At 37.8% G+C, this 25356-nt stretch overlaps 2 protein-coding genes across 3 annotated transcripts in view; one reads left to right on the forward strand and one right to left on the reverse strand.

Moving 5' to 3' along the window:
* The window catches only part of LOC127984075 (GDP-mannose 4,6 dehydratase), a 64884-nt gene extending 49541 nt beyond the window's left edge, over positions 1–15343 (forward strand). For both annotated transcript variants that reach the window (XM_052586547.1, XM_052586546.1), the window contains 4 exons: positions 4813–4931; positions 5147–5243; positions 14670–14738; positions 14838–15343. In XM_052586547.1, coding sequence (XP_052442507.1) covers positions 4813–4931; positions 5147–5243; positions 14670–14738; positions 14838–14900 — 348 coding nt within the window. In that variant the 3' untranslated portion in view covers positions 14901–15343. The remainder of the gene's footprint in view (positions 1–4812; positions 4932–5146; positions 5244–14669; positions 14739–14837) is intronic.
* Positions 15344–20009: 4666 nt separating this feature from the next.
* Positions 20010–21984, reverse strand: LOC127983463 (forkhead box C1-B). The gene is made up of 2 exons (XM_052585670.1): positions 21808–21984; positions 20010–21719 (listed from the first exon to the last, which is right to left on the reverse strand). Exon 2 carries the CDS (start codon positions 21683–21685, stop codon positions 20384–20386), a length of 1302 nt encoding a protein of 433 aa, XP_052441630.1. The 5' UTR covers positions 21686–21719; positions 21808–21984; the 3' UTR covers positions 20010–20383.
* Between the last annotated feature and the right edge of the window lie 3372 nt (positions 21985–25356).

The raw sequence follows: 25356 nt of genomic DNA on the forward strand, positions 1-25356 counted from the left end.
TGAGTTTTAAATTCATGAAAAATTGGATGGATCGGGGGACAGAAAGTTTTTTGAGTTAAAAAGTTAAAGTTAAAAAAGTTTTTTTAAATGTCGCTTTAGGAGATGATATGGTTCTGATACGGACCATCGAACACATCCAGTCATGCATCAGCTCAGATGGTCTATGCCATGTTTTTGACGTGTGTAATGGTGAACTCTGTGTATCAGTCTTGTGCATTTGTATTGGCCCTCAAAAGTAATGTGAGCTGTGTGGAAAAGTCCATTTAAAATAGCATTAATGAAGTAACCAGGTGATCCGCGGTCAAAAACACACTCACCGTCTTTCTCACTCAGTCATTTAGTGGTCAGTGCTAACTCTCTCTCTTTGTCTGCTCTTACACACTCTCACCCTCTTTCTCGTTCAGTGTTTGTGTGAGCAAGTGTCACCATATGACAGCCTGTCTCTGCCTAATGCAAACCACCTGCCTTAAACAGAGTACTTCTGTGCTCCATACAAAAAAAGACTGTGTCTGTGTGTGTTGTGGTGGGTAGAGGGGAGTATTTAAACTTTCAGCAGCTCCAAAAATAAAAATAGGCTTTTAAAAACAGGCACCCTTCTAAACCAATGACTCCTGGAGCTACAGAGTCAGTTCCAGGCTATGTATGTGTGAGTGTGTCCTTCCCGGTGGATAGTTATGAATAGTTGTATTATTACAGGGCAAGATTTACCTGAAAGACTCGTACAGTTCTTATGTGAGATTCTTCACATGGCATAAAGTGAGCTGGAGTGTGTCTTTTTTTTTTTTTACTTTGTGTTGCAATCATAAATGCATGTTTGGTTGAATTGGATTCAGTGTTGCAGAGAGAACCGCAGGTTTGTTTATTGCAGAGTAACAAACTTAAAACAAATGTAAATAGCCAAAAGGTTACGTCATGTGTGAGAGGAATCTGTATTTTGTTTTGTTTTTAAGAAAAATGAATTGAATAATATTACAAGTTCATAAAACAAGTCAACTTTTTATTAAATGTTTAATGTTTTTACATCGGTTTTTACTTTACAAAGAAAGTAAAAAAAAAAAAAAAGTAAATTAAACTTTTTTGTAAAACTTTTTTCTTAACTTTTACCCTAAAATGTTGTCACAATTATGAATATATTAAGAGTATGCATTTATTTTTTTCAATAGACCACCAATCCAAAATTTGCACACACTTTTTAAGTCGGTTTGGGCTAACTTGCTTACTCGTGATCTTAAAATTATTTGATTTAAAAGCTTAGTTTTCATTTAAATTTTGCTTATATAAAAATGTCTTTTTTTTTTTTTTTTTTTTTTTTGGCGGTGGTAAAAACTGTAATAAACAAGAATATGTGGGAGTGTTCAGATTATTGACTGGTAGAGTAATTGCGCAAATGTTCATAACATTTCTCTTTGGAAAATTAGCCACCCTGGTAATGTAAATTTGTCTGAAGTTTGTTATTTGATGCATGTGGACAGTGAATGCATATGGCGTAATTTATAATTCCAAAACTTAAGATTATTTGAATATTTGAAGATACTTCATTCAGAAGTGCCTGCGGGGAAATATAGTCACACATGCCCAGATGCATAAAAACAAAAGAGCCATTGAGGCAGAGAAGAGGATGTCATCACAGTTAATCCTTTGTTTTCTCTTCCACCTTCTTTTAAACTCACCTTGCTCTCGTCAAGGTTTATGTTTGCCTGCACTGACGGATGGCACGAGGAACACTGACACAGATTTAAAACAAACTGGCATACATGTCATTTTTGGAGAGCTCAGAGATGCCTTGATTCACCAGAGAAGGAAACTGCCCTTGATCCTCACATTTTGCTCTCCCTGGGCGACCCTTTCACCGAGCTTTAAAGTGAACATTTAAACAGATGTATGTGTGTTTACTGATCCATGCACAGTACCTGGATCAGATGGTCATTTCTGTGTTTGGCCAGTGTTGAAGGGAAGTGACCTAAGCCCTGGTGCTGGACCGAACAAGCCTTAATAACCTTCTTTCTTCTGTGAAACACAAAAATATATATATTTTCCACTTATAATAAAGGTCAGTTGGGTCCGGTGTTGTTTTGGACCTCATAGACTTTCATAATATAAGCAAAACAATTGAGAGATTCTTTAAAATATCTTGTTTTATGTTTCACAGGTTTGGAATGACACGAGGGCAGTAAAAAATGACAAGTTTAATTTTGGGTGAACTGTCCCTTTAAGGCAGAATTTATAAAGCAGTTAATATAATTGACCAAATTCATTAAGATCAATTTTTGTTTAAATTATAGTATAAGTAAACACTGAGAATATTTAAATTGTGTAAAATATTCCTTTAAAATGGGATTTAAAATCATCAGTAGAAGGAGAGAGGATCTAATATGGAGCAGCAAGCAATGATCGTGGGCCGCAACAGAGAGGCACGATGATCTTGGAACCAGCAAAAACAAGTTATTTGAAGATCTTAGAGGCCTAGGAGTATGATATTGTGGGACAAAAGCACATACGAGTTACAGAGTTCCTTTTTTTTTTATACAAAGTTTGCACATTTGCGGCTAAAATGGCCAGAGAGCCTCAGAGCATCCAGACCCCTCCTATAATGCCAGGAGAGAGTGTGTGTGAACAGGAAGGAAGGGGAAGGGAGCTGTGCTGCAGGCCTCTCAGCTGTCTCTCACAGCGCTAATGATCCTTGGAGAGAGGCGTGAGGGAGGAATGGAGAGAAAAGGACGGAAAGCAAGGGATGTTGAGAGATACAGTATGAGTTCAGAATATTTTTCCTGTTGGATACATTTACAGTGGCGCTTAACCACCTCACATTTCACAAAATTCCTTGCTGACAAATCCAGAAAGTTGCTGAATAATAAAGGCTTTCAGGAATGAATCAGTCACAGTGCTTTGCTTTGCCATCAGTGTGAGAAAGAGAGAAAGAAACGAGTGAAAAATCCAAGAATGCTGTTTGTGGTGACTAAAATAAGATCAGAGAGTCTTGCAGACCATTTCCTCCCTTCACTTGACCTCTATGTCTGTCCCTCTTGTTTTCTCTTCAGTATTTCTCTCTCACACATTGTTACGTCTGTTACATGTAGGTTTCATCATTTAGAAGCTGTATTGGTGAAGATGGAAAGCTTTATCTTGACCTTACATGACTCATGGTGTCATCAAGGTCATTATTACATATTGGAATTAGCTCTCAGCACCAACTGACAGGCAAATATTTGTGTCACTTGCCAATAAGCTGGTACTTTTATTAGGAATTGCAACATTATATGATTTATGTCAAACTGTAAGAAGCTTGATGTCAGTGACACGCGTCTTCTAAAGAAAACATCTGTCGCGACTAACACATTTGACCTCGGGGGAAAATGTAGTCAGACATTCATCTTCTCCAGAATTCTGTGACAACACGTACGCAAATATTCCTCAACAGAAATATGAGGAACATCATTGCAGTGTGTCGTCTTCATGTTTTTGTGACACATACCGAAAGCTGTGAATGACACAATGACTTCAGCTATTTGTCACAACTATGTTTTATAAATGAGTTGACATTAGGACAAAATATATACTCTTAATTACAAAAAAATTGCAAAGAAAGAAGAAAAAATTCTGCTTGCACAGTCTTCTATATTTTATAAAACCGCAACATTTCTACATTAGGCATTTTTACTTGCCTGCACCCGTGCAGGTGTGTCAGGGGTGTTTATGCATTGCACTTAATAAAATAATGCGAAATGACAGTGTATTGGTCAGTGAATTTTTTTTATTTATGGGTAATAAATGTTCTCACTTATGCCAGAAAATTAATTTCGGATCTCTGCATGTGTGTGTTGAGGGAATTTCTCCATTTCGGACTAGACTAAATCAAACAGAGCAGCTCTGAGCACGATCTTTATCCGTCACAGTGGGTGTTTAGTGGTTTGTGATGTAGAACAGTCATTTTTAATTAACCTACAGATGTTTAAAATGCAGTTTGATTGCTTCGACTTTGTGCTGTGATAAAATCCAAAGCTGTATCCCTCACAGTGCCGTGCGAGTTCCCTCGGCGTTTCATTTTATGGTTTTCTCTTTCTGTCTGTCTGTCTGTTATCTCGTTTGAGAGGCTTTTTTAAGTGAGTGAAATATGAATGAGTTGGGCGGCCAAGTGCGGCGCTCCCACTGCAGCGTATAAAACGTGCTGATGGGGTTTTTATCCCTCCATCAAGCTGAGGGGAAGAAAAGAGCACAGTCCTGTCAAGGGAACGGGGCGATTCTCTGGCCAACTGGCTAAACGCTAAAGCCCTGGAGTCAGAAAATGTGTATGAGAGAGGGAAAGAGGGAGCTGAAGCCAGAGAAAAAAGACAAAAGACTATCACCCTTTGACCTCTTGGCAAGCATTTATTTCGCCATTTATTTCTCCAAAAGCACTGTCTCTTTCATCTAGATCACAATTAAGATGTAGTCTGTGCTTTTGTGTCGTCGTGTACTCGTTGTATGGACTTGGGAACTCTGTGCTTTATTCCCACAATTGGCATCCCATGAGGACTAGTGTTGACGTCAGGATGGGGACGGCCGTGTGTGTTGTGTGTTGGGGTGTGTGTAAGATCATAACCACATAAAAGCACATCCTACTGGGAGCAGATGTTGTCTGCGTTGAATCTGTGTTGTGTGTATGCGGGGGAGTCTTGATACTTGATCTCTAATGTGAACCTGAGAAAATAAAGCTGCTTTGATACTGTTATATGAAGTCGGCATATTGATGTATCATCAATCACACATGCATCATCTGAAATGGATCATGCTTCATAATAATGATATTGATTTTGTTGTTTTTGTTTGTTTTAGGCGATGTGGCTGATGTTGCAGCAGGAGGAGCCTATTGATTTTGTCATTGCGACAGGGGAAGTGCACAGCGTACGGGAGTTCGTGGAGAAGGCCTTCAAACACGTGGGCAAAACCATTGTGTGAGAGCACGCATACACACACATCTACCTCAGATTAAGCCCATCTGGTTAATCTGGCACATCTGGTGTTGATTTGCCAACAGGCTGCACAGGACCACAAAACAACACGCAAACACACCATAAATGTTGTAAATATGTAAAGCATATGCTGACAGCAGAATTGGAAAGCAAATAAAATGAAGGAATGGGTTCAGAGCTCTTGTTCTCGCACTTAGGTGGGAGGGGAAGAATGAGGAGGAGGTGGGCCGATGTCAGGAGACGGGAGAGATTCATGTGAAGGTGGATCCGAAGTACTACCGGCCAACTGAAGTGGTAAGTCACTGCGAACATCTTCCCATGTATTAAAAAAGACCAGAACATCCAAGGTGCCCTTAGGAGGTGAGACATCACAACGTATCACACATAGACTACTGTACAATAAGTGTTGACGTCTCCTAGATATGTGGTGAGAACCTGTTGTCTTTGTTTATTTTATGACATCATTAGACCGCTTCATTGTGACTTATTCAAATCTCTTAAGAGGATTTCAAAACACAGCTAGACATTGTATAACTCAGTGGAAGGGCTCTTGAGACTTGTTTTTTTTTTTTTTGGAATAACTTGTTTTTATCTCGGCAGAACATCAAATGTGTCGCTTAACATACAACAATTCCCCAAATAAGCCAGACGCAATGTGTTGGCCAATTATGCAGTGTTTATATACACTGCCATTAAAAAGTTTGGGGTCAGTTGAAATCATTTTTAAAGTGCAAACATTTAGAGAGCAGTGTATGTGTGTAGTTCAACAATTTAAAAGAAGATCTGTATTATTCTATGAAGTACTCAAGTAGACAAGATTATTAAAATTCCATCCATACTTGACATGTAGATGTCAGAGTGTGTGTGTGTGTGTGTGTGTGTGTGGTGGGTGGTCATTCAGGAATGAGAAAGGCCACTAAATCTGTAAAGAAAACACACACATGAAATGATTGTTGACAGATCAGAGGTTTTCTCCAAGATGCATGTTTACTGCGTATGGGTTAGAGGGGTATTTCCAAGGAGCTTTTCCAGTTAGAAGAAAAAAATAATATAAAGGTAAGACAAAGAAGTGCAGGAGAACCAGTGCAGAAAGACAGAGATCTGTTATTCGGGTGTAAAGCTATTCAATATTTTTGGTATCAGGTTTTTGATGAGCTCTCAATGCTGTTACATAATATCTGCCCCGGACACTTAAAGACACTCTAAAAGCCATAAACCGAACAGGCCATCCATCAACACGGAGGTGAAATGAGAATTTGACCTTTGACCTCTGTGATAGAAAGTAAATCACTGCATTTCCTCAGGAGGCAGGAGTGTCAGTGCGGGACGCAGGTCACTTGCGAGGATGAATGAGAGCGAGGGTGTGTATTTGCGATAGATTTACAAATGTGTTGTCCAGAGGCTACATGTGAACATGTTTTAAAATCTGCTGGATGAAGCCTGTAATTAATCAAATCACTTTTTCTGGCAGAGACCGAATAGAAAAAGGATTTTAATAAAATTTCAAATGTGTAGTTATGTTTTTGCTCCTCTTTGCCAGCACACACACTTGCTTCGCCTGAAGGGAATTACTGGATAAAATACACACCTAATAATAGGAAAGCAGTGGGCTGAATACACTACCTGTTTATCCAAAGAGACCGTCGTCAATCATAACATGAACGGCTGTGTTTTTGAGCCATCCTAATCTATTTTCGTTCGTACTCCACCTGCATGATTTATGAAAGCATAATTACTGAAAGATAAAAATCTTCTGGCTGAAAGATCCCACGTTAACGCTAAAAATAACTGTCACACCCAAAACTGCTGCTAGATGAATGGCTCTATGCATTATTATCATTCCCAAAATCAACATGTGAAGCCTCTGAGTGATGGCTATCATGCCAGACGTAACTTGTGGTTAGATGTGCGTAAATTGCGAGTGAATGATGAAACTCAAATCGGCCGTCTTTATTTGCATAGCCTTTAGAGATCTCGTAACGAGCGTGTGCGTGTGCGTCGGGGAGGATTCCATCCGTGGCTTTGCTGCAAATAAAATCCTGTATCTCGCTTTCACTGGATGTGTTCTTTCAGTCGACACACACTCGCTCACATTCCTTCGGGAGGTATGCGTAGCTTTAGCTTCACAATGAGAAAAGCAGGTAATGCGCTTGGCCTTGTCTGTCCATCACACACTATCCACTTACAGACAAAGAAACCGTGTGCGCGCGTTGAAATAATATGCTAACTTCCTTTTAGGGCCTGAAATACCTCAATTTAAATGAAGCTTGAAATATTAGAGCGAATTTCTGTAACTTTTTTTATGATCTCCAGCCGGAGAGCCATTTTTTTTATTTCTCTCTCGCTTATTTTTATTCTCTCATTTGCACTTACACAAGGACGCAACGAATTGCAGCGAATTGGGTTCAATAATTAACACATCAAAACAGAGCCCTCTGTCTTTTAGCTGATTGAGGGGGTTTTTAATAGCGAAGGCTCGAGCTGATGAATGTGGCCCCCAGACAGCCGCTGAAGACCGCTGCTTGAACCCTATGGTCCTTGCTCTGCCTTTCAGCGAATATGATTTTGCACATCCATTTCATTCTTTCGGATGCTGATTTAAACAATTTTTATGAGGCACTTTGGGGAAGGAGGACCAAAGTTAGCCAAAGGCTTTTTTTTCACTTTTTATTTTTCAGACAGTCCCCAGGAAACCCTCATGGTTTTTTCTTTTCGTTTTTCATTTTGAAAGAGAGAGAGAAAGGAGCACGAGAGAGGGCATAATGAAAGCAAAAAGCTTTGATTTATGCAACAAATTCCACAAACGGCGAGTTTGCAGCAGTCACTTGGTTTAGTAACTCGGGCCTTTTTATGATGTCTTGCCCTGCTGAACTTTTGTGCACATCTCAAAGTTGTTTTTGGTAGAATGGGCTGTGGTTATTTTGTTATGTGGTGTAATTTCAGCTGACTAAATTATTTGTAATTGCCTTTTTACAAGATTTGAGGGTCTAAGATTATTGAAAATAAGTAGCGAAATGTATATGAATGCTTTCAAGATGCATCTGCCAGGAATATAAATGTACAGTAAGTAAGTGTAAGTGTGAGCATGCATGCTGATGATAGACAAAACACACAAGCTGCACTGGCTGCAGTTCATCATGTGTGTATTTCATTAAATCAGATCACAGACTTGGCGACCCTGAGGAATTGCCACAACATGATGGAATTAGGTGGATTATTGGAGATTAGGACTATATGATACATATGTCAACATGATTCCTCCAACAACTCAAAGATCAAAATTACACACGTCTTTCTTACAGATTTAAATTTGAGTTGTTCTTTCGTGGAATATTGTGTATATTTAGAGTAAATGCACATTATCTTGATATTTAGTGTCCCTTAAAATGCACATCAGCATCTTTACTCTGTCAATTATTATCCTTAATACTTTATTGACATAATAAAGATTATATGTGTGTGTTTATATATATATATATATATATATATATATATATATATATATATATATATATATATATATATATATATATATATATATTTATATATATATATATATATATATATATTTATTCAGTTTTTTTCTTATTCTATTAATCTTTTTCATAATAATAATAATAATAATAATACTTTGATAGAAAATCCTCTGAAATTGTTTGTTTAATTTAGTTGTTTAATTCTATTATTGTTGCTGCACTAATTAATGAGAATACAATAATAGAAAATACTTTTGTGAATTTTTAAATCATGTTTTAATGTACCTTTGATTCCAGTAATGGTAATAATATATACTTTAAAATATAATAATGATCATTATTATTATACTAATAATAATAACAATAAGATGAAGAAAATAAAAAATACTTTGATTATCTTAGTTCATTTATTCTCTTATATCGTCTTCTTTTCATAATAATAATACTTTGATAGCAAATCCTCTGGAATGGTTTATTTTTGTATTTAATAAAAATAATATAATAGAAAATACTGTTATGATGATAGAAACTGTTTCTTAACCTTTTAATTTGTATTGTTTAACTTATTATTTCTCTCTTTTTTTGTTAATAATAATTTATAAATATATATATATTATATGATATCTTTTTTTTTGGGAGAGTTTAGCATTCAATTATTCAGATAACAGACAGCCAGTGTTTCCTTAACCTTAAACTCTAAAACTACTTCAGACATTTACATTAAATGCATTTATCCAAAGCAAATTACAGTGCATTTAGGAGATGTCAGTATGTGATGTTGCGTTAAAGTTTGTTCTTCCATTATAAGTAGGCAGACCGTATAACTGACACACGTGCACTATTATGATGTATAGATCTGTGTGTTGTGTTTACGTAGCATGTAAGCACATGCATGTTTTTTGGTTTCCGTTGGAATGAAAGATGGCTTTGACCTTTCACTCCAAGGATCAGGATGGGGTGATCTTATCTGCTCTGTGGCAGAGGTCAGGAGCGAGATAAAAAGCATCCTGTAGTGAGCAGCACACACACACATGGAGGCCCTCAGTTTGTGAATGCAGGAGTCTGTCTTATCTGACCCATGTTGAGCGTCATAGTACCAGCATGCAAAACACAGCTGCATCATCACTTACCTTCAGCTTTGCTTTTAATTTGAATGCAAGATCCATTTTATTTCAGGCTTAAGCTTAGTGGCCGACCGACCTGCATGCTTTTCTGTGTTTTTAGATTTATGTGCTTGTTGAAGGCACGTCCCCCGCCTTAAGCAGAGCTTAAGCCTCTGTTGTCTGTCGTGATGCTTTATGGGTAGTGCAGTCTTTAGGGTTTTCTGGGTATTATAGTTACTGTGGTTGAGAGGCTGGCTCTTTTGTGACAGCTTTACGGTGATATGCAGTGTAATAGGTCAGAGTTGTTAAAGTTGAGTGTGAATGATGTTGTAAAGAGTCTGGCTGGTTGCCAGGTATAACTCAAACCTGCAATAAAGCTGCGCACTCTTACCGTTCAGCTTTTCCTCATGATGACCATATATACATCCACGGTTATTTCCATCACACTTTACAGAAGAGCTTAACTCACTTTCATAACATTACATGGCACTTTTTACTTCGCGCCCCAGGACTCTTTTTTTACTGTACTACTCTGTCTTGAAGTCCGTTCTTGTCGAGAGAGAGAGAGAACAGAACTAAAAAAAAAATAAAGAGGGAGAGAGGGGTGTACGTTCTCCCCTGGCCTACTCTCTGGTATTTCCTGAAGGACTTTGACTGAGCGGAACCACCCTGGGCCCCATGGAGGGGAAAGAGAGAGAAAGAGCTTTTAAAAAAGAAGGAGAGTTGAGAATATAACACTTAAAAAGCAAGCCAAGTGTAAAGATCCCCAGTAAACAGGTGATTTTTATGTATAAATTAATTGTTTAGGGAAGAAAGACATTCCCTTCTAAGCAAAAGCAGTAGAGACAGTGAAGATATTACATCACTGGATGTCTATTACTAAACTGAACGTTTTGCAACATTTAAAGGGTTATTAAAAGATAAGCTCATTTGACAGCATTTGATGTCTAATCTTGATTACCTCAAAAAAAATAAAATAATAATAATTCAGCGTGATCCTCATTTTCCAAGTAAAACAAAATAAATCAAGATTACGGTGCGAAATTTACAATAACATTTCCAGTTTTGGAGGATTTAAAATAAAAAATGTGATGCTTGTAATTTTATATTATAAAAGCAGTAAAATGAAATCTTCTGTTAATACTAAATACTATATATAAACCGCAAATCTGTTTAAATACGGTTTACCATTGTAGAGATTTCAGTATTACATTGTCATTATGAAGTTGTAAAATTGTTTTGTAAAACTGAGTATTTTAACATTTACAAATAGGCTCCCTTCGCTTCTATTAAAAAGTTAAAAGCTAAAGGAGGGACAAATCAAATTTCACTTTGGATTGATCAAATTTTTACCACAAGAGCTGTCGACTTTGATTAACTTGTATTGAACCTGGAACATATCATTCAAACTAGGTTGAAATCAGATGCAACTAACTAGATTAAGTTACTTATAGTAAAATGAGCAATTTACTGTTTTTCGTAACAAGCCTGTTCATTTGGAGTGATCAAAACAATTCTGTGCTGTATTAGATCTTCCAGCAGGTGTCTTTGACTGTGTAAATGTGAAAAAGTGAGTTAACTTGTGTACCAGTGTTGGGTTTGTTTGTGCCATGTGTCATAATTACCTCATGGGTGTGTGCGCGTGTTCGCACTTTCGCGGTTGTGTGTAGTGGGAGAAGGGAGGTTAATTGTGGGCTGCCCTCTGTAAATGGCATGTCCCAGGCTCGTTATCTTGATTGAGTAATTAACTCTGGCTCTCGGCACTCTTACTCACACTGTCAGACTGCTGAACTCCTGACACCTCGCATTCCTCGCTCCCTCTCCCTCAAGCTTTCTCCTCTCTCGCTCTTTAACTTTCACACAGCTCTTCTCTCCGAGCTTTCAATTTATCATCATTTTCCTTTCTCTCCATGTCATTCCTGTCTCTGTCCACTCTCTCCTCCTCTTCTCTCACTCTCGATCATTCCAGACAAGACCACTTTTTTATTACACACATGAGTTACAAATGTGAAAGAGCATGTGATAAGTGAAGAAGTTCATTTAAAAAAAAAAAGTAAAAGTTCATTTAATTTTTTTATTTTATTTTTATTTTGTGTGAAACTGTATTTAATTGAGCTAAATGTGTGTCTTTTCAGTTACAGTGTTTAAAAAAAGAAGTGAGATTTACAATAATAATTGCAGCTGTGGTTTAACTTTACTTTTAAATATAGTAGCATGGTAATATTTTAGGTTTTACAAATTTAAATGCAATTTACAGTAAAAAAAAATATATATTATTTACTTCAATAGTAAGAGATATACTTTTAAAAAATAAAAGTATATTTCATTACCTGTGTGTGTGTGTTCATGTGTGTGTGTATATGCACACACGCACTCATGCATACATACATACATGCATACATATATTTATTTAATTAAGGTGCACATAATGTAATAAACAAAATACAACATTTAACAAACATCAGATGTAACAATTTCAGTGTAATAATAAAAAAAAATATTACATATCCTCTTAGAAAAACTAAGAAAAATTTTGCTTAACTGATAAACCATCAAATGTCCATCACACAGGAAATTCTGGGAATGACAGTTTATTCTTTTTCCATGTAAATGATATTTTTTACTCCAAAAACTGTACATTTTAATGTATTTAACTGTCCCAAGAGATTTTTTAGTGTACCTAGTAAGGGAGCTTACTGTAAGCAATTTTGGCTTTTACCACAGCATTTTTTACATTTTTATCATAAAATTATGATCATTTATAACAGTGTAGTTCTCTATCTCCCACCACCCAAAGTGAAAGTGCAGTAAAAGAAGGTGAGATAAAAAGTTCTCTTTGTCATTTGAATGAGCTGAATCATGTTCACGCTGATAGGCAGGACTCTTGAACACTCTTGTACTCTTGTACTGCTTATAAAGACACCGCTCTCTGAGGCTTGTAAACACTCAAACGCACTGCCAATACCACATATAAGCACACACAGATCCTCAGTAATAAACTGTTGAGTATGTGTAACTCATACAGATGCTTTCATGATTTTGTCATTCAAGCCTGGTTTTTAACACATTGACACTAGGTTGTATAGATTCAGATGGACTTTCACACTCAGTCTTGGTTTTCTCCATAGTTTTTCTGCTCTGTGATTGGCTGTTGTTTGAAATGGGAAATCATTAGAGTCTTTGATCCCTCCTAAACATCCTGCATCAAATAACACAAGTTTCTCACACACAAAACTGCACGGCACATAGCGAAGTCTGTCGAACAGCCGTGGATTTCTCGTTCTGTTTCACCATGTTCTTTCGAGGGTGCAGTTGATTTCATCTCGCACTTGTGTCTCTCACATCCGCATGCATTTAAAGTGTCAGACACTTAGGGCCTGTTTCTCTCTGCTGGAGAGGGTTTACATGATTTTATAAATATTTATTAAACACTTGAAGCAAGAATCTGAGATAGAGACATTCTCCGCTGTGTTGATTCAGATTTTTCGGCATTGTACTCAGTCTCTTTTACACATGAAAAAGTTGTTCTGATATCTATACAATTTAGAAACGTTACTTATTAGCAATGTTGGAACTGAAATGTTTTGCTGGCAAACATAAATATACCGAGATTTCAGGATTCTTTGATAAATAGAAAGCAAAAAAAAAAGAAGCATTTATTTTAAACCGATAAAAGTCTTTATCACTTTTGATCAATGTAATGCATCCTTACTATATAAAAAAATAAATCCAGGGATTTGTTCATCAAAGGAAGTTTGACCCCTCCTTTTGTCGATCTGGACATATTGTTTTTGTGGATTTGACCTCTGACTCTGCTGTCTGGCAACAGTGATCTGTCTGTTTTTCCTGATGCATGTCTCAGAGATATTAAAACTCACTGAAACGTGCATGCATATAGTCATTTTAGAGTCTCAAATGTCATGTGTAGCCATGCTGTGAGTTAAAAGTTGCTTGATGTTTGTGAAGGTCTGTCTTTTCAAAAGTCCTGAATTCCTTTACGTTAAGTGCTCAGTCACACACAATAAAAATGCACCCAGATGATGACTATCACTTTAATTTATTGTTTATTTCCATTTTTTTTTTTACCATACATGCAGGTGCGTGCTTCTGTTTTAAACCCTGATGCATATAGATATCTTTTTTTTTACACAAGAATAAACAACCAGTGTTTGAAACTCAAATCTGCTTGTGAACTTCCACTGTGCCTTTGATTTGTCTTGACTTGCTGACTTTCTATTTAATAGCAAGAGCTATTGCACATAGTGCATGATTCACATGCACACGCAATGCTTCGGTTTCATCGAATTAATACCGTTCTAGTTTTCCTTCCTCGCAAACACTTTGTAAACTTACATTGTCAGGGCACAGTACTGTAGTTGTTTGCATGTGAAGACTTGGAAGGGTGACAAAAGCAGCTGATATTAATTTAACTTTCAAAAAAGAGAAGACTAATTATGATTAATATGCAGCATTAATACGTATCTTGATTATGATGGTTGCATGCTGTTTCGTATGTTGATAAATGAATGCTATTTCGCTAATTAGTCTTTAAAATATGGTTATGTCATTTAAATGATTTAAGTGGAGCTAAAATGGAACCATGAGCTAGTGACTGTAACTTCTCTGGGTTCAACATTAAAATATGGGCTTTTGGAACAAGAGCTCTCATTAGTCAAAGGTACAGAAGTGCAGTTGTGTGTGTGTGTGTGTGTGTGTGTGTGTGTGTGTTCTGGCTCCTTGTGTAATCAGATCAGCAGCAAGGACACCCTCAAACTCTTTACTGCCACCCTGAGAATCACCTTTAAATTTGTGTGTGGGTGGGGGGTGAGTTTTGCCGTCCCAGCAGGAGAACAGAAGGGGTTAGGCCATGAGAGTCACACAATCCATCATGCTCTGGCACTGAAAGAGGGCTGGAAAAGAGGGGGTGCTGGATGGATGGTCTGCCTCGGCCCTCACCTTCCCCCAGAGACGTGTGTGTGGTGCTGGCGGTTGAATATGTGTGTGTGAGAGTGAAGAAGAGTGTGTGTGTGGGGGGGGGGGGTACAGGTTGGGAGGTCCCGTTAATAAAGGACTAAACCACCCCTTTGTTTTTTTTTTCTTTCTTCTTCGTCATTGATTTCTCTCTTTCTGTCTTTTTCTAGGACTTCTTACAGGGAGACAGTTCCAAAGCCTTGAAGATCATAGGCTGGAAACCACGTGTGACTTTCGAGGTGAGCGTTCCTGTAAAAAAGCAAAGCAGTTCACTTCCAGTGCACTGGAGATTGAGAAATAATCGGTGTGTGTGTGTGTGTATGTGTGTATTCCTACAGGAGCTTGTTAAAGAAATGGTGGACGCGGACATCGAGCTCATGCGGAACAACCCAAATGCCTGAGCCCACACGCCTTCATCTCCATGCATGCCAAAGAGGCGACTGTGTGTTTTTGTGTGCGATCACTGGTAGAAACATTCAGCTGCATTTCTGTTACTCCGTCTGTCGTTTTCTCTGCTGCTTCAGCTTTCTGATCTCAGTGTCACTGTGTTTTGAGGGTCTCCGCTGTTGCCTTTCTCTGTTCTTTAATACTGTCATATTTAAGATTTGTTGATGCATTTTTAGCTTGTGTTCTGTCTAAATGATTTTTATCCATTTTTATAAAGCAGTTTTTATCCATGATCATGAAAAAATGTATAAACAAGGGATTAAAGGGTTTGTGGAGCTTTTTAAAGCTGTTAGCGATTGTGATTTTGTAAACTGAAATGATGACATGAATTGATTGAAATTTAAAAAAAAAATTCCTGATTATTTAAAATGCGAAATACAAACTGTGAAGTTTTAAATTTTAGTTGTAATGTGTGTTATTTCTCCAAAGAGTCCTTTGAGTGGGGTTTGTTCGAGGTTCTTCTCAAACCTTTTTGACTCCAAGGTCCCCGCATCATTCAAGACAATAGAATTCATGGCATCTGTTATTACAGAACTGCTTGTTTCCACACTTTTATTAAAATATTAAGAATATAATAATATGATCAACCACAAATAATATTGTAATTTCATAAGTTTAAAAATATATATATTTCAATAAAACACGTTCCTGGGGGGGGGGGTTACATGTTTTACATTGTAGGTTTACATGTTTTAGTATTTAATTCAGGTATTTTAATTCACTCCTTTAGACCTCCTGGTTGTGAACTGTGGGGTTTTTAATGTGGAAAGGTTCGGTTCTCAGAGTAGATTTGTCATTTTAAGGTGATAACAGGGTTGTTGTTTTTAGCTTTGTTTCCTATAATTTAGCCTACTGTAGGCTATTAAACAGAACAACTTTAGAGATAGATTATTAGCTGATATTGCTCACTCAGTAAGCAAAAGATGTAACTTACATGGTTACAATCAGTAAACATCATTTTGAAAATAACTGTCAGCTTCTCAGTTTCAGTCTCTCTCGCCTCAGAAGTTAAATATACAGTGAAATGCGTCAGATGGCGGCTCGTGCCAGTTCTCGCGGGTTGCCCGGCGGTCACCGAGCACAAGCGCTCTCTTGTATTCGGCGGGAAACATGCGTCCTCGAGGCCTCGCGCTCCTTCATTCCAGATGCTCGAGCGCGGCCCACCGCGCGCAGCTGAGGGAGCAGTAACTCGGCCTTGTAAAGCAGCTCATGTTTAATCACCTCTGACGTCGGGCGCAGCTGGGCCACTGAACCCTGACAGTGAAGACGTTTCGCTTTGTGCGAAAATCCTCCACCGTGTTTATTTGTAATGGCGACACGGTCGTCCTCATCAAAGTAACAACAGATTCAAGAGACCTCTGTCAGCGTAAGTGTCCTCGAGCGAGGAGAGAGAGACCCGGTAAAATCAGTTTCTTTTAAACGACTAAAGAGGCCACGGATATTCTGGTCTATTCGAAGTGCCAAATGAAGGACATTTGACACCGAAGTCATAGAAAGTGGGGTCTTTGAGACCCTCGTAAAACAGACGATAGTGGGGGCGGTTGATGTATGTATATTTGTGTTTTTGAGACGGCATCTCGAGCCAGTGGAGTGCCGTTTAGGCGCCTCAAACAGCGCAGCAGTGTGTGCGCGCGGGCCTGATTGGAACCAGACGGTGGCTCGCCGGTCCGCGAGCGTAAAAAGCACTTTTCCACTGGCCTGGGTCGCTGGATCTACCGCATTCAGGTGCACAGGCCGAGAGCAGCCACTAACTAACTTACATATCCCGGCTAATTAATTTTTTACGCTTGAGTGGAGAAATTTCTGGTATTTAGTTTGACTACCCTGCTGATGTTCCCGTAAAAGCTAGGAAACGTGAAATTCAATTGGACCAACATATTAAAGTATAATAAAACTTTAAGGGATGTGGAAAAACTCCGTCAAGAATTTAATATAGGCTTATGCATTATTTATATTCTCTGTCAGTTATCTCAAAATATTTGTAATTAAAAATTAACTCAGATTATCCTCTCTAAAACAACTGGTTTACTCACTGCTTCCAAATATCCTTAAATTAAGTTCATTGGCGGGTTTTAATAATTAAATTAAAAAAAAAATAGACCTGTTCTTTTTAAATGTTAATAATAATAATTAGAATTATTTTAAATATGGCAATATGGAGAATATGACTAGTGGTATTCTGTCGTTAATTTATATTCTCTCATAATTTATTATATTTTACGTGTTATATATCATATTGCATTTATATTGCTTTTCAGTGAACTTGCTTAGCATTATAATTAGTCTCACCCTTTGTTCGATATTGTTTATTTGTGTCTGTAATATATCTTGGACCAGCAGGAATTATTTGCTTTGCCAGTGTGAAGCATTTGGATTTCACTGATAAACGTTCACTCACAATTTCTCGTCTCACAATTTTATCCTTTGACATTTTTTCAACAGAGAAGAAAATCATTTTGTTTAAATCCACTCTGTCAAGGTAAACTCGTGTCTATTTTTCTTGTTTATTTTTCATTGTCAAACAGATAATCTGTGATAAGCGACTCGACCTTTTTTCACAGTCCACGGCATTGTGTTTACTTAAGTTTTATTTGCCATTCCGTTTTTGTCCGTGAGAAAAATCATTTTTTATAATTATTATTGTCTAATATTTAAATGTTTAACATTTAAAAGCAATCCCCTTCGTCAGGTGCGCTGCAACATATTAGGAAAAGCCTATTTTATTGTTAGCCTATAACAAGGTTTTGAATTATTGTTAAATATTTAGTTAACTTTTATATACATATTTAGGAAATATTAAGGACATTTTAATGTGGCATTTAACGTATCATATCACTAAAGTTTTTTTGTTGTTGTTGTTGTTGTTAATTGGGAGCAGCACTTCTTCACAAGGCTGATGGGCGTGTTTATTGCTTCTTTTATTTAGCACAGATTGTGAGAAAAATAAAAGTAAAAATAAAACACATAAGATGTTAATTTATATACTGTAACTTAATTGCTAACATTTAGCAAATATGTTTACTACTAACAAAATTGTTCACATTATCTTTGGCCGAGGTAAATCAGTCCGTTTGTTGTTTCCCCGATCAAACCATTTTTTTTTTACTTCTACGGTTTTTAATATAAATAGACTACAATTATGTAGCTTATATTTAATTGCTTTTTAATTTTGTTGCTGTTATAATAATACACCAGTAGCCTATTTCTACTTCGCCTACTAGGCTATTATTATTATTATTATAAACACTGACCTGTCTATTATAATATAAACTGTTAAATTAGTCTGCAATAAATTAGCAGCACCTCGCAAAACTGAAAATGAACTGGACAGATTGTCCTACATTTATCAAATTTAGGTCGCAAAATGTATCAGGAAATGATCAAATATACCCGTCACTGGATATCACGCATGATACACATCGATTTAAAATAAACAAACAAACATGCTTCTCAGGCATGTTATGAGATCTGCATCTGGTTAAAATGTGCCACGTTAATAAGGCTCTCTCTGCTGTATCATATTCCCCTCGCGCGCAACTCAACCCTGAAACATGCAGATGATCACAACAAAGACACCTTTTCACCGGCACGAGCCCCTAATACTGCCCGCGCGCACCTGTAAAGCATTTGCCACTTAAGGCCCTTCATACGAAGTGAAATCGCCTCGAGCTGACCTTGCGTCGATGCAGACTTAACGCTGTAGAGCTGATTCAAGTTTCTTTCTTTCTTTGTGTCTTTGTGTCTTTTTCATCTTTCTTCTTGTTTCTCCTCATTTGTTTCTCTTGATTTACACTTGAGACCCATTCAAACCGTATCTGTGAATCATGCACAACCCTTATTTAGTCACAGCGTTTATATAATCACAGATCAGTTACGAGGCCAATTATATATACAAGAAATAAATACAAGCGCTGCACTGCAAGGCCCACACTTCTGCTTTCGATGACTGCAAGAAGCTTTACTCATCGCTGTGCCCAGCTTCATATTTAAATATTGCTGAATATGTAGCTATCCGAACAACAAATCAAAATGTAGACCATTATCAATCTTATTTCAGTTACACTGAAATGTTAAATAGAGTAATCCGTTATTTGGTTTGTGTCCGTAGGTCTATTTGTTTTACATTTTACTGCATGTTAAAAAGCGTCGTAGAAATCAACTGAGTCACATACCGAGTAGAAAGCCTTTGTTTGGAGGCTCTGGCTTAATTAATCATTTGATTTATCAAGCCCATATTTTACATGGCTGGCTCAACATATCTGGCCTACAGCAATTCTTTCATCTGCTGTTTATCTGCCTTTTAATCTATTATGCATTTACAAATGAAAACTTCTATCAAAGACTAGGGTTGGCGAAATCCCGCAAGATTGCAAAAGTGCAGTTCACTCCAGTGTGCCAACATTATAAAAAGAGAACACGGCAAAAATTAAATTGCACAAATAAAAATGCAAACATTTTTTTTTTTCATATTAAAACTAGAAACATATTCCCTATATATATATATATATATATATATATATATATATATATATATATATATATATATATATATATATATATATATATATCTAAAGTATTAGTTGAGAAATTACAAATTACATAGGGACACATAAATAAATAGTATTAGTGATTTATAGGTAAACGGGGGACACAGTTCTGTCAAATTACATAAAGAAATTGTAGCCTATAACGCTGTGCTGAACATTTGTCAAGTGTTTATAATAGTTATTATTAAACATTGTTTTTGTTGTTAATAAATGCATTTTTAGGTTAGGAACAATTTAAAGACTCCTTGCACGCGTAAGTGAAAAAATAATAATTTCCAGATGTTTTAAAACCTTTTGACCCCTACCCCCACCCCATCCAAGGAATGCCTTAGAGCCAAATGTTTTAGGAGGAAAATAAGACAATTGGCAAATATTTGCTAGCAGCTATGTTTGAAAAACTTTTTTTAAATTATTCCTTACTTTTTAGTGGCCGCTAATCAATAACAAGCTTTGACAGTCATTTAAATAATGGATTCAACAGGCATTACCAATCGATAAATCACTCGAGAGTTTAACTCCAAGAAGACGACAATTTATTAAACAAATAGTAACTTTAGATATTTTCAAAAGGTAGGCTATAAGAAAAAAACTGTAACTCAGTTGTACACTCGTTACCTTTCTATACTGAATTGACTATAAATACTTAAGACATTTCCTTGCAAAGTTGGTCCACCTGCTCTTGCGTGAAATAAATTAACACATTTTCTTTTAATCTATCTTGATGGACGAGCAGGGAGAGAATGTTTATGTGCAGCGGAATTATCCTATTACCAACACAAACTCGCATATCAGCCCGAGTTCACTGACCTAAAAAGCTTCCTTAAATTACAAACGCATGGCAAATAATACAGACATATATTAAACAATTTTGAAATTCATTAAACGTTTGGTCAGAACTTGCTGCAGTCGTATACAAAGGCTCCGGAAGCCCGGTAGAGTGGCTGACTGGACGGGAAAGCCATTTGACAGCTATTGCTTCCGGTCACCGGAGAGCTGTTCAGAGCTATCCGTTGCGTCTCGAACATCTCGCGCACCGCGTGAAAGTTTTGCTGCTGGCCGGGATAGCTCGCGCTCAGGTGCCCCAGCTCACCGGCTTGACTGAGATACCAGGGCGCGAGTCTGTTCTGCTGCAAGTGCTGGCTCTCCTGGCTCGAGCCCTGGTGGGGGTGTGAGATAGAGGTGGCGCCTGTCGTGTTTGTGTATTCCGGTAAAGTGCCATCCCCGTGGCCGCGCTCCCCTGTGTACAGGCTCGTCGCTTGCATATTGCAGTGGTAAGTGGCGGGCTGGCCGCAGGGTGGACTGTAATGTGCGGGCTGCGGGGACGGAGAGTAGGTCAGAGACACCGAGCTTGGCAGCGCGGCGCGAGAGGCCGGCAGCTCTGCCGCGTGCTGCGGGGAGCCGCGAAGCCCGGTCATGATTGTATCCATACTAAAGGCCTGTTGTGGCGTTTGCGAATGAGGACTCCCGCTACACGCACTCCCACCGCTCCTATCTGGACTCTCCGTTTTAGGCACGGTGCTCAGGGGTGGAGTGCTGTCATGGGGAGGCGTGCAAGTCCCGTTCTCGGTCTTTATATCCCGGAGCTTCACTGGCTGCTGCGCGTCTTGCTCGCACGCTTGTCCCTGGCTGTCTTTGCCCTGCCGGTCCCGCTCCTCTCGGTCCTTCAGCACGTCCTTCTTCTTGAAGCGGCGCCTCCGTCGCAGGAAGCTGCCGTTTTCAAACATGTTATATGAGTCCGGGTCTAGAGTCCAGTAGCTGCCCTTACCTGGCTTCTTATCATCTCTTGGCACCTTGACGAAGCACTCGTTGAGCGACAAATTATGCCGTATGCTGTTCTGCCAGCCTTGCTTATTGTCCCGGTAAAATGGAAAGCGCTCCATGATAAACTGGTAGATCCCATTCAGCGTGATCTTTTTGTCGGCTGAGTTCTGGATGGCCATGGTGATGAGCGCGATGTAGCTATATGGAGGCTTGACCATGTCCTTGGGCTGCTGCGCAGGGGCGTACGGCCCATATGCGCGGGCCATGCTGCCGGGGTACTGCTCGTGCGCTGCGTGAGAGTACATGCTCATAGGCGCAGGCATTCCGGTATATCCACCTCCGGCAGCGGCTCGATAAAAGCCTTGGTCCCCGGTGATATAAGGCACTACGCCTAAAGGGCTTTGGCTAGACACGGGGTAGCGCCCCTGCATCGTACCCCTCTCTCCAACGCTATCCTACTGCGGACTAACAAGAGAAAAAGAAGGTTAAAACCAAGGCAGACGTCTCAATTCACTTCGAGAAGAAAATTCATTCCAAGGTTCGTAACTTTCACCTTTTCCTTTAGTGTCTTGTCTCAAAACTTTCATTCAAAGTTTCTTCCCAAGCGGATCTTCAGGTCTTCGCTGTGCAGGCGAACGAGAAGCAAATGTCTTATGTGGAGAAGGCAGTGAACAGGGAAAACCTGTGAACTTCCCGCATCCGTCACTTCACAGGGACTTTTTCACCGAATTACCAATTCTGCCTTTTGGCTGAGCTCAGCGCTCCTCCCTAAACTCATCTCACGACCAATAAGCGCTCGAGAGCTGGAAAGACTGTACCCGAAGACCTTTTCCCTCTGGGTATATGCATAGTCTACCCTTGATTTAAGGATAAGGAAGACGCAAACACACGGAAAGAGTAGAAATGTTGACAGAAAACGAGACAATTCTCACATCCTCGGGCTGCTTAAGACATGAAACAAATAGAATCGCTGATATGTGCTGCAGGGGGTAAAATGACAGGTTATGTATAAAAGTACATGGCCAATATGAGGTAAAACAGATTTATAATATTTGTAAAGATGTCTTGTTTTTACAGAGTTGCAGCCGACCCGTCGAACAAGAATGACTCCCTGTTTTCGTTCACGTGTCAGGATTCATTTGGGGTGAAGTAAAGCGGTGTTTGTTTTTCAGAAACAAATGTACTGCTTATAGGGAGCAAAGCGCAGTCTGTGCTGGCCAAAAGGTGTCAATGAAGCAAAGTGTCCTTTTAAGTGCTAGATGGACGAAAAGCCACCCAAACTGTGCTTTGCACCTATTCTTTGTTGGTGTGTGTCATTGCTTTTACACTTAAGTGCTGCTTTAATTTTCTTTAAGTGTCAAGACATGTCGTCTCAGAGTTAGCCTAATAATAATAGGTTTCAGTTGAGAGGTCGCACTGCTTGTGACATTTTCTTTATTATGACAATGAAAATGAAGTAAAGCTATTGATAGAAAATATTCATTTTGTTAGAGAACGAGCATATGTATATTTGCGGACCAACAAACGTATTTAATATTAAATTTGTTTGTCATTTGCAAATAAATATGACATTGATGAGAAAAGTACAAACAGTAAGTAAAACAGTTAAGTAAAATTAGCAAAAATATTATGTTCTCGTTGGCAAAAACAAGAGAATGTAAATCAAATAAATGATAAACAATCAATAAATCATTACATGAAAAACTAAAACATCATCAATTCATTATTACCAATAACAACACAACATCAATATATAGAAATTAAACACCATAGTAAATAATTAACATGACATGTTTCATCAACAACAATTGTAATATGTTGGCTATACAAAGAAGAAGCGTTTTTTATTCATTTTAATTTTAATTATGATTTTTTTTCTGTTGGGTGTTTGTTTGACTTTTTATGATAGACTGCGTTCATTGTAGTTAATTTATAAATAGCCTATATATTAACATAATATATCGTGATATAATTTTACCAAATAAGATGGGGAAAAAGATATCATAATTCACGAAGCTTATTATATATTTAAAAAAATGGTCAATCAAATAACTGCATTGACCTATGCTTTACTTACTGCTAAATGAATAAACGTAAATGTAATTCACGTTGGAAAACTGTTATTTGCCTAATGTACAGTATTTGTTTTGAATTAAAATCCTTGCAGCGAAAAAGGTCGTGGGTTAAATTCCCAGAGAACACGCATACTGGTTAAAAAAAAAAAAATATATATATATAATAAATATTCAGGCTATATATATATAGCAACCTATAAGTGCATTCAGGCTATATATATATATATATATATATATATATATATATATATATATATATATATATATATAGCCTGAATGCACTTATAGGTTGCTTTGGATAAAAGCGTCTGCTAAATGCATAAAAGTAAATTATGTAAATAAATTCAAAAACGGTTACAATGTCCTGCCTCATATTTTCACGTGTTCTTCCTTTTCTTGTCTAATACCTGGCAATTTAAACTCCGAAGAACTAGGTCGATTCAGCGCGGTGCGGTTAGTGGAGCACAACATGAGGAGCGCGTCTGTAGGTTGTCCAAGTTCACCTGCTAAATCTGACTTTCTGTGTTCTATCTCCCCCTTGTGGACATTTTATTAAAGCACCTATTTTGGGTAATTCGTCTACTAATACCAACCATTTAGTACATGCTATAAATAGGCAATTAAATGGCTTGAGTTTTTTTTTTTAAACAAAGTCAAGATTTTAAGATACAATGAAAATTAATAAGGTAAAATGTTTAGTCCTTTTTTAGAATCTGTAACAGTTTTTCACCATTTTAATCAGTTTTAATTTTTTTACCTTTACACCTGGTTCATGTAACCTTTTTATAACAATATTTAATGTTACTTTTTATATCAACTAAGCATAACTTGCAATTAAACATGTAAATAACATATTTTAAATATTTATTTATAGCCTATATATATATATATATATGCCTACAGCTATTATTTAACTTATATATAGCCTATGATGTGTATATATTGTTAATAATAATTGCATGATCCATTAATATGGTCAGCAGTTTGTATCATGCAAAATGTAACTCTCCGTATGAAATGAATCTCTGTGGTTCATTTTGCGTTTGAAGAATAGTAGCATTGGACGCTGCACTGGTGCACAGATGTCAGACTGCACGCGAACAGGCAAGACCACACAGTAACTTCTTCAAACAATGCGGTTAACTACAGCGAATGGGTTAGGGATGCAATCAGCTAATGCACTAAAAGGAATGTTCCATCGCCAGCTGCATAGAAGTAGCATTATTCATGAGCATGAGGTGCATGAAGCCCCTCATGAACTGATGTCACAGCTGTCGTCCTTAACTTTTGAAACATAACTGCCCTGAGATTATGACGGTAGAATTATGTTTTTAGCCGGTCAGAAACCCTCTGATGCTCTTGCTGTCTGTCAATCATGCTTTCACTGTCAAAGGGGCAGTCCATGTACAGAAAGGCGGAAGCTTCGACAGGACCATGAAAATAATTAATGTGAACTGTAAAGCTATTCATCACTGCAAGGAGCTGCTAAGCTTGTCTTGCTTTTGCATGACAGGAAAATATACCATGGTAGGAAAAATGAGGTGGGGGAAGGGGGTACATTTGTTGGCAAAGTTTGGCATTCCACCTTTAGTGGCACTGTAATACTGTGTGAGGCGATTTCCCGAGAGTAAATACATATGACATTTGTCACTAGCGAGGTAACAGCACTGTTTATAGAATCTGCTGCAGCGCTCTCTCTCCCTCTCTCTCTCTCTCTCTCTCTCTGTCCCTCTCTCTCTCTCTCTCGCTCTCTCTCTATACGTGTGTGTCTCTGTCTCTCTCGCTCTCTTTGTAATAACTTCATTAATAAGTGCATTAGAAGGGCTCAAGCCTTCATTACCAGCTACGTTTTGGAACCAGCAAAAGAGGCATTGGATGAGATGCAAAAGAAATAATCCTACTCAAAATAGCGATTTAAGTACAAAAACAGGACGAATCCCTTATATATCATCTGATCGATGTCTTGAGGTCTGGTAACCGTAGTATAAGAAGAATAACTGACTCCGGGCTGTTGAATTTTTAGAAAA

The sequence above is a fragment of the Carassius gibelio genome, chromosome B20 (assembly GCF_023724105.1).
Source record: "Carassius gibelio isolate Cgi1373 ecotype wild population from Czech Republic chromosome B20, carGib1.2-hapl.c, whole genome shotgun sequence".
Lineage (NCBI taxonomy): Eukaryota > Metazoa > Chordata > Actinopteri > Cypriniformes > Cyprinidae > Carassius > Carassius gibelio.